Here is a 17,154-nt window from a genome sequence, read left to right as displayed (position 1 = left end):
TTAAAAAAATGCATATACGTATTAGCTACTTTGGAATTTTGACATTTCCATACACATACACGTCTTATACATATATGTGTACATTAAAATTATGGGTGAATGCAAAGTGTTTTCTTTTATCACATATTGGCTTCTCTTCTTATTTTAAAATGTAAACAATGTAGATTCTCTTCTCTTTATTTTAAAATTAAAAGTAATTCAATTGTAAAGTAAATTTTTATTATAATTTCTAATTCTTTTCAATTCAATTTTCTATTACTAGTACACACATATCTTGACTATATAATATACTTTCTCAGTTAAAAGGAAATTAGCAAGGATTCATCCTAAAATGTCACCAAAAAACTGTTCAAATATAACGAAAAATAAGTTCACAAACACCAATACAAAGTTTATAGAAAAAGGACACAAGTTCACAAAAGATACATAAGATTACAACCTTATAAAATGAGCTACTTATACGAAGATGGTGTGTATACCGACGGTATTATCCCCTTGTTGTTCCTGGTTGAAAATCTCTTCATCATTTTGTTCACGTACTTCCAAACCCCGGTGCATGATGAACCCTCCGCGACTAGTCGAGGTTGGACATGAGTGTTATGAACAACCTCTGCCTTCATCATTTTCTTCTTCTCCTCCTCCTTCTTCTTCTTCTTCTTCTTCTTCTTCTTATTATTATTATTCTTCTTCAACTCGTACAAGAGCCACAAACTAATAATTTTGGAACAATGAATCAACTGATGCTCGGGCTCCACTCCATTGCGGTACATTTTGGTTTAGAGAATAGGGGCGACAACTCCAATCAGGCTCATTGTGATTGAGGGGACGACCCCATTGTGATTGAGACTTCTGGCTTGGATAGAAAGACCACCGAGGTAGGTCATACTCTGGATTTATAGGCTTTGATTGCACATAATCGGGATACGGCTGGAACACCCTAATCTGTTTTATGTCACCGTGTCCACCAGTTCGAACACCCCTCAATCCATGACGTGGTAGAATATCTTGTGGTTCATTAGGCATGACCACATCTTAGTATTGGGAAGCCAGGTACTCCATGACATCGGCGTGGTTCGTAGACATGGTTGGATTGGTACGGTATACCGTACAGAAAGTACGGTCTGAGAAAACACGATACCGTATCGTGCCGATTTTTTCAGTATACCGAAAAGTCGGTATATCAAAATATGAAAACCTTTACCTTACCGACATTTCGGTATATCGTAACGTGATGCGGTATACCGCATGTCATACCTATTTGATACAAAAAATATTGAAAATAACATTTTATCTATCTAGAAAATGTCTGAAATGATAAAATTCCATCACAATCAAACATAGTTCATGACATTCAAAATTTATATAACTTCCAAAGGGATAATAAAGTTGTAACGACATGTTTATATCAATATTCATGCAGCTTCCAAAAGGTTAACCGTAACATAGTTTGGGCAGAGAAAGTGACGCTAGAGCTTCAAAGAAGATGTCACTTCCATTATGCATCAATTATCAATTCATCATCAACACCTGGGATCGAAAATAGCAAACATGGAAAGCTCATATTAGAAAGATAAATACCAAAGAATATATAGAAAACATGAAGCATAACAGACTACTCTTTACTTCAACTAAGTATTTAGACATCAATAACAGACTACTCAAGCTCATTCAAGACCTATCTCTTCATTTCCACAATTATTTTTCCTTAGCTTCTAAATATCCTCACACATCTAATTACAAGTTGATATCAGATTGTAACAACCCACAAAGGCTGATTTCAGATTTCACAAAAACTGATTTCAGATCATCACACATCATCATTGCAGTCTGATTTCAGTTACTAATCAGAATCATCAGAGATTTCAGTTGTGATTTAAAATTGCAGAAATACCTTGACAAACCATAAGTGCTTGTGAATTGTGATAGGCAAAGGGTTAGCTCAAGTAGGAAGGATTACTTGAGAAACATCTTGGCCCATGTTTTGATCTACAAAAGAAACACAAAAGGATAATAAGCATCTATTAGGACATAAAGCTAATAATTGATACTAAAGAGTAAAGCGACATACTCTTTTCAATTTCTCTGTAAAATTCAAGGTCATCATAAATAGGATCCTTATAGAGGCTGAAATTTTCAGCTCTAAGCCAATCATTAGTGCACACCAATGCCTATACCATTTTTGGACTCAAACACGTTCTAAAAGGATCTACAGCCCTTTTACCTAAGCTAAAAGCATACTCACTTGCAACCGTTGAGCTTGGAATTGCAAAGATATCCTTCGCAATTAGTGAAAGGATTGGATACCTAGATGCATTTAATTTCCACCACTCCAAAAGATCAAAAGTAGGATTAGACCTCTTTTCCATCTCATCAGCTAGGTACTTATCCACTTCATTTGATATTTGATTCAATTGGTTTTGTTCAATTTCCTCTTGCACTCCATTGTGCAAATCATCACAAAGATGCAATTCATCTTGGCTAATACTGTCTCCAACATCCTCGCATTCTAGAAGTGGCCTCTGATTCAACACGGTATCATTTACTCCATTATAGTCTACCCACAAACTTACCAAGTCATCTTTAAATCGATAACACAAGTGGTGAAGCTGTTGGTCTTGATCAACATTTGTTAAGCTCCTGACTTTCAGTTTTTTGACACTAACTTTCAGCATTTGAAGCTAGTTCCTCGGATCCAAGACATTAGCAATAAAAATCAGTGGATTTATTTTACTCCAATCGCCCCAATATATTGCAATCTTTGAGAGTAAAATCTGAATCAATAAAATTTTTCTCAATCTTAATTTGTAAAGCGAACATTGAAAGTCAAATCAAATGGGACATAAGAGTTTCTGAAGCACTTGGCTGTAAAGTCAGATCATAGAAACTTTTGAGAAAGTGTACAAAAGCTTTTGCATTATCCCAATCTTCTGCACTTAGAAGTATCATCGCCCTACCCTTTTCATCATTCTCCCGAAAGTATTTTATTAAAGGAGCACATTCTGCAGTCATTCTCTCAAACACAATTCTATACCTTAATGCAATATCAAGCATTTTATAGGTAGAATTCCACCTAGTTTTCACATCCATGGACACTATTGATGTACTAGACAACTTAGTTAATATAGCAAACTCCCTAGATTTGTTCAATCTTCAAGGCGAAGAATGAAGAAACAAAATAGCATTCCTTATAGGCTTAATTGAAGATTTAAGCTCTTTCAAACCATCTTTAACAATCAAGTTAAGTATATGGCAATCACATCTTAAAAACAAATACTTCCCGTCGAATATCAAAGTTTTATCAATTCTCATTCTCCTTTTCAAGTATTCAATCGCAGTATCATTAGAAGATGTGTTATCAACTACGATTGAAAACAATTTCTCTATTCCCCATTCCCTCAAACAGATCTCAATCAACTTTCCAATTTCTTCCCCTACATGACTTGTGATTTTAGTGAAATTGATTATTTTCTTGTGCAACTTCCAATCATTATCCAAAAAACTGTGCTGTGACAACCATATAATTTATATTCTGAAGAGACGTCCAAGTGTCAATAGTAATACCGACTCTTTGTCCATTAAGAATAGCTTGAATTTTTTTCTTCTCATCTAAAAATAGAGTATAGACCATACTTGACACTTTCCTTCGACTGGGCATTTGAAATCTTGGTTCAAACTTATTCACAAGAGCAACAAATCTCAATTTCTCAACAACTCAAAACACACTTCATCTTTGATCACATATTGTGTCATCTTCAGTTCACACCCTCTTGACTAAAAGAGTAAGGAACGATGCGACTTCCTTGTTTCATAGTCTCTTTCGTCAACATCATTTGACCTTTCTCACTACTCACAACATACAATGGACTTAACTTGCACATGTTGATTAAGTGATTTTTCAAGCCACTAGTACTCCCACGAACAGCTAGTATTTCAGTTTTGCAGTAATTGCATACCCCTATTTGTATCTTGCCGCCACTCGTATCCTTTGTCTCTTTTTGGCAATGCTCCCAATATGGACTTCTGTTTCTTTTGGTAGGAGGTAGAGGAGGTTTGACTTCTACACCTTCTATCAATCGTTTTTTACTAAAACCATCATCAATTGTTGAAGTATTTGGTGATTCTGAAATAGGCGGACTTTGGAGCGTATGTGAAGCTTCGGATTCCATCCTGAAAAGACAATATATTTTAATATTAGGACCACTTATCATCACAGAAACTAACTTATTATTGGGAATCATAACATAGAATTAATTAACCTATTGTTAATTTTAAATAGAAAATTAATTAACCCTTGGTGTTTGCAAAGTCTGCAAACATAGATCGAATGAAGTTATAAATTATCACTAGTTACTTCACTAAGTATATCCCAGTTTTCAATTTATCATACCATAAATGAATTCACAAGAAAAACTCATTCTATTGTTGCCAAGTCCACAATAATGCACATTTATAACGGCAAATATCTACAGGTAATAAATCATGAACAATTCAAATAAAAATGGAAGAAAATATATAAAGCACACACTGACCTAAGACATTGCAAAGATATCTAATCTCATTAGTCTTCAACAAATCAAATTACTTTTTCTAAAAAAGCACATACGACCACATACACATACTAACTAACTACTCAATGCACCTGACTATTTAGTGGCAATTTCTTAGATTCCTCCAAAAAATAAGAAAAATTAAAAATTTTAAAATCATAATAAAAGCAATGGTACCACTAGTCATCAATCAAATAGTTAAAACCACATTACTGTATTTATAGCAGAAAGTTCAACGCCCTTTTTGTTCTGCACATCACAAAAAGCTTTCTCATCATCAAATCCTAAAATAAGCAAAATAGAATTAAAAACTAACATACATAGCAATCAAAGTGTAGTGCTCAAAGTGTGGATATACAAAATTACAGAATCATTAAATTAACTAAAAAAATGCTTTTTGCTCTACGATTCAATAAACCTCGTCTACAGAAACTGAAGAATCATTAAAACCATTACAAAAGGACAACTTATGTACAAGTTTATAACATCATCAGCCAACAATACATACCCATTTCACACCCATTAATTCATTCTTAAATCCTAACAAACAACTCAATGAATTAGACAAAATTGCCAAAAAAGATACAAATTAAATTCACTATCAATTAGGATAATACATACAAGAATTCCGGACTTGGGAGGTAGGAGCACGATCACGTTTACACAAGAAAGAGAGAGATTTGGAAACCACAAGTTGTGAATCTGCCACAGCGCACGGCGGTGGAGTGGGTACAAATTGAGAGAAATCGACTAAGTTGACATTTAGGGTTACGCTTTAGTTTTGACAATATTAACTAAATTTGATTGATTTAGGGCTATGTTTTAGTTTTGACAATATTACCTAAATTTAAATCAAATAGTAATAAATATTAATGATCCATTGTATTTGTTGAAACTCAAATCTCGGAAAGAAAAATAGGCCATTATTCATTTTGGAGTATTTAATTATTTAATAAAAATTCAGCATCATTTATCAATGATTTAAGAATTTGAAAATTTAAAATATTATAACAATATAAATAATAAATATGTTCAATATATATAATTATTAACGATATAATGCGGTATATACAAAATTCATACCTTTGCCGTACTAAATCTGTCGTTAAGGTATCATTCCGTACCGAAAAGTGTGGCATACCGAGAATTCAGTTTGCGATATTTTTTCGGTACGAAATGTGCGGTATTTCGATATTTCGGTATATTTTTCCGGCCCTATTCGTAGACGGAAGGGTCTGCCTATAAATTTCTCGAACCTGTCGCATTCTTAGGTCCATTTCTTGTTCAGTAGTCAAATGCCAAATCCGCTGAAGAGCCTCAACCTATATAAAAAAAATCATAAAAATATCAATATGAAACAATCTATAACACATGAAAGCATATAGTTTAATATAACAAAATTACAAATAATCTCATCGAAGAAGCCGACTTGTTCATACCCCCAGGCCGAGTTAGGTACGTCACCTGTTATACCACGCCATATATCTCGAACTCAATGGAATGTTCATGGACATTGTTGCGGCATCTACGGTTACCTGAAACCTTTCATACCTTATGTCCCACTCCCCAATGTAGAAATGATGTGTGTTTTTCCAATCATTACCCTTCTTACCACGACGATCATTTTTACCCAAATGACCGGCGTTTTTGAGCATCCTATCTACAAATTGAGGAATCTCCTGGTACTGATTAAATTGTTTGCGCACTCATCCAGTCTCATACGCCTCGACATACGACCAACATACCAAATAAGTATCGCAAGCACCCATTCACACCATAGCTGCAGAAGTATCATCAGGCCACCTAACTCTTAACTCTTATCCATGAAAGCCTCGCACAGATAATGATACAAATACGACAAAGTTGCACTTCCCAAACTAATACTGTGCACCTCGTCTGGATCATCAAGTGCGTCCAAACACATAAAAGGAACCTTACACCCCGTGGTGTCTGGTAGAATGAGTCCTAACAAGATTAGGGCATGGATACGCGCCCTTTGGATGTAGACATAAGTAGATAAGTCATCACTCAAAGGTATCCTCATTTGATTGGTCGGAGCGGTCATCAGCATACCGTCTTGCTTTGTCTCTGTATCGGGTATCCATCCCAACAAATCTCGGCACTTGCTGGGCCAATCAGTATATCCAACATAATGATCAAGGCCTATGAAAACACGACCGTCTGCTCTCAAGCCACACAGGACTTGCACATCTTCTAAGGTCATTGTCGCCTCTCTAACCAGTAGATGGAAAGTGTGCTTCTCCGGCCTCCAACGCTCAACCAAAGCAGTGATAAGCTCATTGTCGACCTTCATCGACTTTCCACAATCCATCACGCCTCGGAAACCAAACATGTTAAGCCAAACATGTTAAGCCAATACTATCCACATCCCATATCTTACTTTCCGTCCGACGAACTTTGAAAAGATGTGTTGTGTCGTCTGTCAATAGATTACTTGATATTAGTTTACTTGATATTTGTTTTTTCCTGAAGATATAACATTGATAGATCTTCAAGTCCATATAACAACTGTCTTCTGGAACTTGAACCGAACCGAACCGAACCGAACCGAACCGAACCGAACCAAAATTTTGAAATTCGGTTCGATTTTAAAAATACAAAAAATTTGGTTTTTCGGTTTGGTTCGAGCGAAAAAAAAACCAAAAAAATGAATTATATTTTAAATATAAAATTATACTCCCTCCGTCTCATGCTACTTGCACTATATTCCTTTTTGGGCGTCCCAAGTTACTTGCACAATTTCCATTTTGAATAAAAAATTAAGTTTCCCTTATTACATTTAATTAATGCTAATTTAATGAAATTGATTAATTATGCACCTACCCCCACCAACCCTCAGTTCATTTGCAAACGTTACGTTTCTCTCTCTCAATGCGCCTCCAACTATTTCTCTCTCTACAAACACTAAGAAAAAACCTCTAATTAATTCTCTCTCTCTTGAAAACCTAGATCGATTCCACCTCCGTTCTTCTCAATCCACGATCTTCCCTTGCAGATCTGCAATGTCCAACTCAGAAAATGTAGATGGTAGGTGGATTAATCTACGGCGCTCTTGAATCCCGACCTCTTTCCCCGTCGACGACGTCACGCTCACCACGAAGACCTCTGCTTCCGGTGGGTTTGCAGGTGGTAGGGATAAACGCCGATATGAAGAATTGGGGTGGAAGTAGGGCTGTTGATGACGGAGAGAAATGATGGTCTCAAGGCTATAGGGCCTCTACTTCCGACGGCGCTTTTGTCGACGGGGGAGAGGGACGGTGTCTTAACTTTTTAATTCTGCCGCTAAGAATTGTTAACCTATTTTTGAATTTTTTGGAATATACCGCTTAATTGAAGCAATTTTTTTCAATTGTGTTAGTTCACGTTTTGTTGTTTCCAGATTTACCATCTACTCCCTCTGTCCCAGATTAAGAGTAACTTTTTGCCATAAAAGTCCGTCCCAATTTAAGAGTTACATTTAGAATTTTCCATATTTGATCATACAATTTTACCTCATTGTTCATCAAAATGTCATTATCTACATTAAAATAAACCAAAACAAAAATAAAAGTCCAAAAAGTCAAAAGGGACTCACCTTCAACCAACTCACTTCATTTATTACACACTCCACAATCTCACTTCATTTATTACACACTTCAACTCTTTCTTAAAACCCGAGTCATAACAATAAGTGACTCCTAATCCAGGACGGAGGGAGTACTTGTTTAACTGAAGTATTCTTAATATTAATAGTTTAAATAATTTTGAATACTGTTATAAAAAAATTACTGATAAAAAAAATTTGGATAAAAATTGAAATTAAAACTCATTCCTAAAATATTTAATCACTTTCCATATCTTATTATCCACTCTACTTAAAACACTAATTACGCATTCCTTAATCTCCGTGCCCAAAAGTAAACGTGCGACTAACCCGGGACGGAGGGAGTATATATTTATTCTATTATATCATATATATAATATATATTCTTTTAATATATTTTTATATAATATGTATCATATATATTCTACTAATTTTATATTATATATTTTTATATTCTATTAGTACATATAAAATAAAATAAATTATATATATATATATATATATATATTAATATAAACTTTTTTTTTTAATTTTTCGGTTTTTTTTTAGAGTTCGATTTTTTTCGGTTTGATTCGATTTTTTAAGTTCGATTTTCAGTTTTTCAGTTCGATTCAATTTCAATTTTAGCCTAAATTCGGTTTTTTGGGTTCGGTTCGATTTGGGCAAAAAACCAAACCAAAACCCAAATGCACACCTCTAAACATGCCATCTAATCCAACAACATATTCACAAATCAAGAATTACCATTTTGTTTCTTTTCTATTTTTGGTAAATGGACATCACTTTCTACTGACTCTTTACACTCACATTCTATTATAAAACTAATATATAAATATGAGACTCTTGTTCCATTAACTTTTGCAACTCACTTTCTCAATATATCTTAAAATTCTCTCCAAATCAAACTTGGACGATATTTAATGAACGGAGGGAGTAAAACTTAGGAAAAACTACATAATCTAACAAACAAATATTCAATAGACATATAAATGACAATAATATATCAAAGTAGAACACAACTTACCATTTAATTATCAGGAAGTTGCCCAACTGCCGAAAATTGCCTACGCAGCTGCTGAAATTAGAAAAGATAAGTGTTTTCGCTTAAGGTATGCGTAGACGCACATGCATCTTCTGTTAACGAAATGCATAAGGCTTATACAATTTATTTTTAAAAGAAAAACTCTCATAGGCACATTTCTATAATAAAACCAAACAAGAACTTTGACATAAAACACTTCAATTAAAAATTAAATATAACATACCTTGTAATTCTTTTCCAATACCACCTATACCAAAACGATGAATGATAATCCCATTGTCCTCCATCCCAATCAAGCGAACCCAAAATCAAAGATGTTTCCAGCATCTTTGAAGTGGCGAATTGAAGAATATCTGTCAAAGCCGCTGTTTTATTTTCACCTAAAATGTTCAAACAGATTTGTTCTCGATTAGTAAGTATTCTATTCAAACAAATCAATATTTAAAACAAATGAAAACAAACCGGAATATCTTAATTAGTACGTATAAGTTTTAAAAAATTAGAACCTACCAACGACTTGGTCGAAGGTAGTACAAGGGGATCAACAATATATACTACGGGTGTGTTCGGTTGACAAAACTAAATCTCATGATTAAATATGTATCATGTTTGGTTCATAAGATTGACCCTCTCAACTTAATCCTAGATGGATAGTCTCATTAGTCATAGCCTCCCCCTCCAACTAAAATAATCCTACAACTTAATCCTTGATGGATAGTATCATGATAATTAGTCATGGTAACCGAACGCCACCTACTAGTACATCGCTAGATAGTACTAGTATATGTTTTATCTCTGCTGCTAATTAATCTTTATAACCTGCATCTAATCTTAGATGTAGAGAATGTTTAAAATACCACTCTGCTTGGAGCTGAATTAATAAATTTGATTGTCTACATAAAAAACAGAGAGAATGAAGAGAAATACCGAAGTGAAATGAAGAAGCTTTGTTGAGATGAAGAGAAAACGATTGCTTGAAGAAGAAAAGCTGTGCAGTTGTAAATGATTTTTGGCCTTTAGGGTTTCATTCTATTTATAGCAATATTGATTTTGATCTTCGTATTAATTTTTAGTTTTTGAATCGTTTTTTGGTTTTTATTTAGTTAAATCTGATATGGGTTTATATATATTAGTATAGTGCGTAATCAATATTATTGGTACTCCTATTAAATTGGGAATAATCAAAACAATATGCAAGTACTGAATCTAAAACTTGACCAATACAGCTTGACCAAATAGAATGATGAAAGATTTAATTTTATGAAATGGAAAATATAGAATTGGTATATTTTCATAGTAGATGATCATAGTCAATTCATTTATTTTCTAAAATTATTCTTGTAATTGAAAAATAATAAATTAAAGTTTGTTAATAATATGTAGTTATGAGATTTAATTAATTACATAGTTAAAAATTTGTGTCATTTCATATGAGATGGAGGAAGTAAATAAAATAAATAGATGTTGTGAATGAGATGTAGGAATTGGATTATTTATAAAGGAGAAAATAAAAATTGGTCAAATGTCGTGGGCAAAATTAAAATATAATCATATTATATGTTATGTGTATATAAAAATAAGCCGTGAGCAGATCTCTACAATGATATGCATTGAACAGAAAAAAGAAAAATGAGCTAACAGCGCCAACGAATGATATAATTTTGATTAAGAGTGCATCAAAATTGGTACAGTGTCAATCAATGATGGATCTGCATTGAGGCTTCGCCCCCAACAATTTCAAATGTCCCACTGTATATTGTTTTACTTCACAAGTGCTAAGTTTCTAGGCCTAGCGTCTTAGACCATGATTGATTCTCATCAAGCTCATTTTGAACTTTTATCATTTCAATCTGTATTTTTACATTTCATAATTATTATTTTTCTTACGATTATATTACAAAAAAAATCATTTTATAGTACTTCATTAATTAACTAATTTCAAAATTTATTCAAAATTGATATTTTTTTTTCTTTTAGCTATTTATTGTTATTATACACAAATTTTGATGTTATATAGCAGTACTTCCTTAACTTATTTCAAAAATAATACATAATTAATAATACTAAATAGTATATACATATATCTAGTTTATATTATCATTTAATTATTTTTATCTTATTACTCATCTCCTCACATCGTAATAATATCACAACTTTTAGCTACACCGGATCAAAAAGTACCTTACAATTATTACCAGAGATTGAACCTCCAACTTCAAAATCCTATGTCCGACATTGATGTCAAGATTATTGGAAAAAAAAAAGATGTTTCTAAAAGTAAACATCATAATGTTTTTTTTATTCAAACTTGTTTTTTTTTTTCAAAAGATAATAATCACAATTGTATTATCATCCAAAAATTTTCAGGTAACAAAGCCCACGAAAATAACCATCCAACTTCCAAAAATTTCACAAATACTTAATAATAACACTTCCACAATATTGGATCACATTCTTTGTAAACATCAAACACACCTGACACCACTATCTCATCACCAACCAACCAACAGCTATCATAAACCAAATAATTAAATAACCCAATGATATAATTATTACTCCAGGATTATTGTGCATATATACATCAAAAAATGGATCAAAATGTGTAAATTCTGTAAGAATGAATTGTACAACACATAGAGAAAAGGGAGAAAAATAATAAAACTTATATGGAAAAATATACCTATGATTCTTATCTTGCACATCTTGAAATAGGAGACGAATGAATCTAATAATCATGTCTAGACAAAATTTGAATTGGAGTTGGCATTTCTACTATTGCCGGTGCCTACTTTCCGATGGCGCCTCGATCGTCTGTCTCTCCCATGCCTCGTTGGGACCTTCTTAGTTTGACTGCTTGCGATGCCATCAGCTACAACTCCAGCAGCCGAGGTTCCGTTATTGTGATTGATGGTTATAATGGGTGGCGGAGGATAAACATGAGCGATTTCCACAGGAGGCGGAGGTGGAGACCATCTCGCCAGCACGTCTCTGTGGTAACCCTGTCATGGTAACCGGAGAACTCAAAAATGTGCATCAAAACCAACATAAAAGAATGAACGAGAACCAGTACCACTAATCTAGAAAAAGTTCATGGCCAAAAAAGGCATAAACTTTGATGTGATTTTGGTTATTAATGCCAAGTTATCCAAAATAACCCAAAACTAAGAACTGCCTCAAAAAATATCTCAATAATACCCATAATTCAAAAATAAGAGTACCTGGACGACAAAGTTACGTCTTTCACAGTCCAAGAACATATTGATCGTGTAGTTAGTTTTTGACGATATCTTATCCCTCACAGTGGAAAAACTTATCTGGTCCCTCGAAGTGAAACGGTCCACTTCGTTAAACCATAGACAGGTGAAGAGATTGGTGATCGGAATATGCTCCTTGATAATAACACACCCCTCTGGAACATCTGCAAATGATATTAAATGTCATTAAGCATATTCAAGTACAACCCGTTAAGCATACTCGAACCCCGACCTATTGTTTGGAGAGGAAGTGTCTTACCACTAGTAATGGGCAATTTTGCAGATGAATATGGCGTCAAACCCTCCTTTTTGTAAAACTCAATCTGGAAATCAATAGAAGAATTATCGTATTTCCCTGCGGCTTTATTAGCCTCTGCTTCAAGAAACACATCAAAACGCTTATAATGCCTTGATATCGCAAAGCTTGCATTTTTCCTCCACAAGAATCTACAATAGTAGAAGAAGAAGCTTCATTTAGATGACATTTTGGTATAAGCTAGAGTGTGGATAGACAGTTAGACAAACCTTTCTAGAATTTGAATGGGATCCACAACCAGCTCGAGTTTAGCATCAATCCACAGTGAGTACCGAGCGTTAGGGAAAAGCCGATGAAGTAGAAGTTTGGGAATCTATAATCGCAAAAGCAAACATTGGTTAGAATATCAAATATCATAGCACTGCCACAAAGTCAAATGGACAAAACAAACTTAGATAAGCATTAAGCACTACAGAATAATATGGAGCTAGGCCAAGAACAAGTAAAAAGATGGATCATTGTACATGATAAAGTGCATTTTTTCCACTAGCCAGACCCCATTTCAATTCACCAGAACTACAAACGACAGCTAGAGAAGTGATTAGTGGTTGTTTTTCCAGGGAAAGAACTCGTAAATCTGTATTCAGCTCAAAAGAGTGACGAGCAAGGTTTTCTAGCCTTTACCTTTCCATTGCGTCTCGGATCAGAATAAGGTAGGTTATGGACAACTATAATCCTCCACAGCCCGACTTTCTTGTCACTGCCTAGCTCAGTGGAATTCTTTAAAAAGTCTGCTGTCTCTTCATCCACAAACATGTGAAAGCAGGCATTCGTTTTGGTATATTCGCTGATTTCCTTGGGTTGCCGTATCAAATCAAATGCCCCTGGTCAAGAATATATCTCCTACATTAATTAATAAAAGATTACAAGAAATCAGATATACACCATGTAGGTGGCCAGTACCAAATATTGCTGATGCGACTACCACTCCTCGACAGTTTTCCATTTCTAGAAGGTCAGAATCATCAACGTCAAAACCTGTCCCACGACCTAGTTTCACTCCTCTGACAAACCTAGTACAAGTTTACCAAAAATAAGAAAAAAGAATGTCAAACCCAGATATTATTCGTTAGGAAACAGATTGATAAGTCTACAGAGTCACACCAAATGTCCCAAAAAAGAAACTATCGTACCCACAGTGGATGTTCATCGACTCTCTTATATCATAGGAATCGCTCCTCTGTCGCAGAGAAGGATAGCCACCAAATTCTGACCCTCCAAATTCAGATTTAGTTAAATTTTCTTCGTGAATGTATGTCAAATCCCTGATTACTGGAGAAACAGAAGATGCATTTGGCATCAGAGCAATGGCGTCTTTCAAAGGTAGGTAGCATACAGGGCATGCTGCAACGAGAAACAAAAAGAGAATCCACAAACTGAGTAAGGCCCTCGCATTATAACTAGCTAAAGGTTTCACACCAGTTGTAAAAACAAGAAAACTTACGACGTGGCCCGGTCCTCTTCTTATCGGCTGGAGGCGGAGGCAACGCAAAATGTTCACATGGATTCCCAGGTGGGAGTTCATACCCAGTAAAATAGACAGGTGGTGGAGGCGGAGGTGGCAGAGTGGCATTTAAACTCCCCAGCACTTCCAGAGTTTGAGAATCGGAACTTCGAATCATAATAAGTTTATCATTGGATGTTGGTGCAGACTCGATATTTATGCGTGGAAGAAGGCTGTCTCGGGCCTCATCACCTGCAAGATAGCATCCTTTTTCATTTAGCAAAGAAATCATCCAAATCATAACAGGTTAACAATCAAAATTTTAAATTAAAAGTGTTATCAATCAGTGAACCACTCTACTTATATTACAGCAGCTCTGTGAAATCATCAGGCAACAAAATCAAATACAAACTGAACAATATTTTCACTGCTATTTCACATAGCTTTCATTGATGTAGCATCACAGGTTTCAGAATCTCACTTCTCTAAGAAAACAATACAAACATAAAAACGCTATACTTCGTTACATATGTTGTTCAGATCTACCAAAACACAACAGCAACAATATTCAAGCGAGCAAAATCATATGCAAACCACACACATTTTTTAAGGATGATTCTCCTAACTTCTATAGTTTAAGTGTAGTATGACAGGGACTTCACAACCTTAGGTATCAACCCAGAAAAATATGCTTCTCAATTCATTCTAAAAACTAATCTATCCTATGATCTCTAGGCTGTCCAGATCCAAAAACACAACAACAGCAATAACAATCAGAGCATAGGAAGCCGAACCTTTGCCAACAATCAAGACCCACATGAAAACAACGAAGGACACGAAACACAGTAGCAGCATTCCAATTTTCTTTCTGGGGGCGAATTTAAAGATCCAGTGGAAGAATCTGTCCTTCTCCTTGAGCATTTTAGGCGGCTTCCTTGAGAGGGGCGGCGTACTTTGTATTGGCAAACAGAATGCAGCATTCTGAATCTGCTGCAACGATCCATAACTTCCCGAAGATCGCAGACCCAATGACCCTGTAGTCATTGTTTTCTCCTCAACCCCCAAACTTCACCTCTCATCTCCCCCCTTCCCTCATCCAATTGCTTCCAAATCGAATCTCCAATCACACCTCAAAAAGAGAAAATCTCTAGTTGGAGCTCAAAGATTCAATCTTTATCACTTCACCAGCACAAATTAACTTCAACTACAACCCAATCATGCCAATTAGCATCAAATAATGCGGAATTCGCCTAAATTTCTCAGCACAAATTCTCAGGTAAAGCTATACAACTACAGTTCAATTGAAATCCCAAACAGAATTGTTTCCAATCTAGCAAATCAATGCACAAAAGTACAACAAAAAATGCTGCCAAATTTTCTGAACTGAGCAATAATTCCAAGACTGAGAAAACAAAGTTGAAGAACAACACTTAGATCCCAAATCCAGATTCACTACCTACCTACCTTAATCACACGAAACAACAATGATAAAATCCACAAATTTTAACTCGGAGTGGAGCTGCAATGGGCGACAAAAAGGAGATAAAATTTGTTGAGGAAAATAATGAATGGCCCTGAATTAGAGGGCTGGTTGGTGATCGAATCCTAGGGTTTGTGCGAAATCGATTGAGATCAAGATTTACGAGGCCCTCTTTTAAATTGGAGAAGAATGTATATGCACTAATTATTGGGGTATATATTTTCCTTATTTATTTTTATAAAAATTGTTGAACTATAACTATATGCGTAGAAAATGGTTAATAATTTATTGGATTATATTTAGAAGAGTGATTAATAATGAATTAAATCGGTTGGAAAATGATTGAAGAGAGATAACATGCGCCATGTGCACTACAGTTTTGGACGGCAGAATGTGTTTCCACATTTTAGATCGCTTCATTTCGATATCAATTTCATCACACGTTTGAATCTTTACATTTTTTTATTTATAAATTCGTCTTAATTTTGACTCAACAAGGTTTGCGTAATGTGAAAGTAGTAGTATATGTTTAATTTGAAGGAAAATTTGGTTTGTGTCCTATATTATTAGTTAGATATTCATAATTACAATCAAATGGAGTACAAAACTGTTTTCTAAAATGGAAGCAAAATTGTTTTAAATTAAAATAAATGAGAACTTTTTTTTAAACTAATACTTTCAGAAGTGCAGATCATATTAGTTTTTTGATAGTATATTTATATTAGTTGGCATTATAAAACATACTTCATTTTCATTTGTCGCGTGTTACTTGCAATTTTTATTTTAGGATCGTAAATTTGAGATTAATTTTCTACTGTAATTAAATTAGTATTTTAAGTTTAATAAGCTATCTGGGAATACTTAATTAACTTTAATATATTTATTAAATACTCTAATTCTTACTAAAAATAGAAAAGTGTAAATAGTTTGAGACGACTCGAAATAGAAAAGTGCGATTAACATGTGACAGAGGAGTATCAATTCTTGATTCAGTATAATTCATTAATTAAATCATAAGCTGATATTAAGTCATAAATTGGTATTTATGAATCAGCGAATTGATGTTAGATCATGAATTGATATTGTTTGTAGTGTCAACTAGTGTATTTAAGAATCGATATACTTTTGTGTTATGAGTTTAAAAAAAGTTTTGATCAATGAACCATCACCTAATATAAATACTTCCTCCGTCCCAAATTTATAGTCACATTTAGTTATGGCAACGGGTTTTAAGGAATTGGTGGAGTGTGTAATTAATGAAGTGAGATGGTGGTGTGGGTAATAAATGAAGTGGATGGTGGAGTGTGTAATAAATGAAGTGAGCTGGTTGAAGGTGGGTCCCTTTTGACTTTTTGATTTTTGATTTTTGTTTTGGTTTATTTTTGTGTTGATAATGACATTTGAGTGTAATTTTAGTGAATAATAGGGTAAAATTTTATATCCAAATATGGAAAATTCTAAATGTGA

The 17,154-nt window shown here is 34.2% G+C and overlaps 2 protein-coding genes across 4 annotated transcripts; both read right to left on the bottom strand.

The window, feature by feature from the left end:
- Window positions 1-3,650: 3,650 nt before the first annotated feature.
- Window positions 3,651-10,178, bottom strand: LOC125193484. The gene is made up of 4 exons (XM_048091278.1): window positions 10,121-10,178; window positions 9,417-9,573; window positions 9,176-9,226; window positions 3,651-4,167 (listed from the first exon to the last, which is right to left on the bottom strand). Exons 2-4 carry the CDS (start codon window positions 9,518-9,520, stop codon window positions 3,753-3,755), a joined length of 570 nt encoding a protein of 189 aa, XP_047947235.1. The 5' UTR covers window positions 9,521-9,573; window positions 10,121-10,178; the 3' UTR covers window positions 3,651-3,752.
- A 1,604-nt stretch (window positions 10,179-11,782) lies between these two features.
- LOC125196348 (probable hexosyltransferase MUCI70) lies at window positions 11,783-15,877 on the bottom strand. Of its 3 annotated transcripts, none has more exons than XM_048094841.1 (10): window positions 15,672-15,877; window positions 15,002-15,411; window positions 14,208-14,459; window positions 13,897-14,107; window positions 13,667-13,776; window positions 13,388-13,587; window positions 12,973-13,076; window positions 12,707-12,894; window positions 12,412-12,611; window positions 11,783-12,192 (listed from the first exon to the last, which is right to left on the bottom strand). In XM_048094841.1, the coding sequence occupies exons 2-10, from the start codon at window positions 15,249-15,251 to the stop codon at window positions 11,932-11,934; spliced, it is 1,776 nt and encodes a 591-aa protein (XP_047950798.1). In that variant the 5' UTR covers window positions 15,252-15,411; window positions 15,672-15,877; the 3' UTR covers window positions 11,783-11,931. The 3 variants fall into 3 exon arrangements, with proteins under 3 accessions (XP_047950798.1, XP_047950799.1, XP_047950797.1); XM_048094842.1 differs by having other exon boundaries at window positions 15,002-15,336; XM_048094840.1 differs by having other exon boundaries at window positions 15,002-15,877.
- Window positions 15,878-17,154: the final 1,277 nt, after the last annotated feature.

Source organism: Salvia hispanica, chromosome 6, assembly GCF_023119035.1.
Source record: "Salvia hispanica cultivar TCC Black 2014 chromosome 6, UniMelb_Shisp_WGS_1.0, whole genome shotgun sequence".
NCBI lineage: Eukaryota > Viridiplantae > Streptophyta > Magnoliopsida > Lamiales > Lamiaceae > Salvia > Salvia hispanica.
Note: the sequence above shows the minus strand (reverse complement) of the source record. Positions and strands in the feature narration are given on the sequence as shown.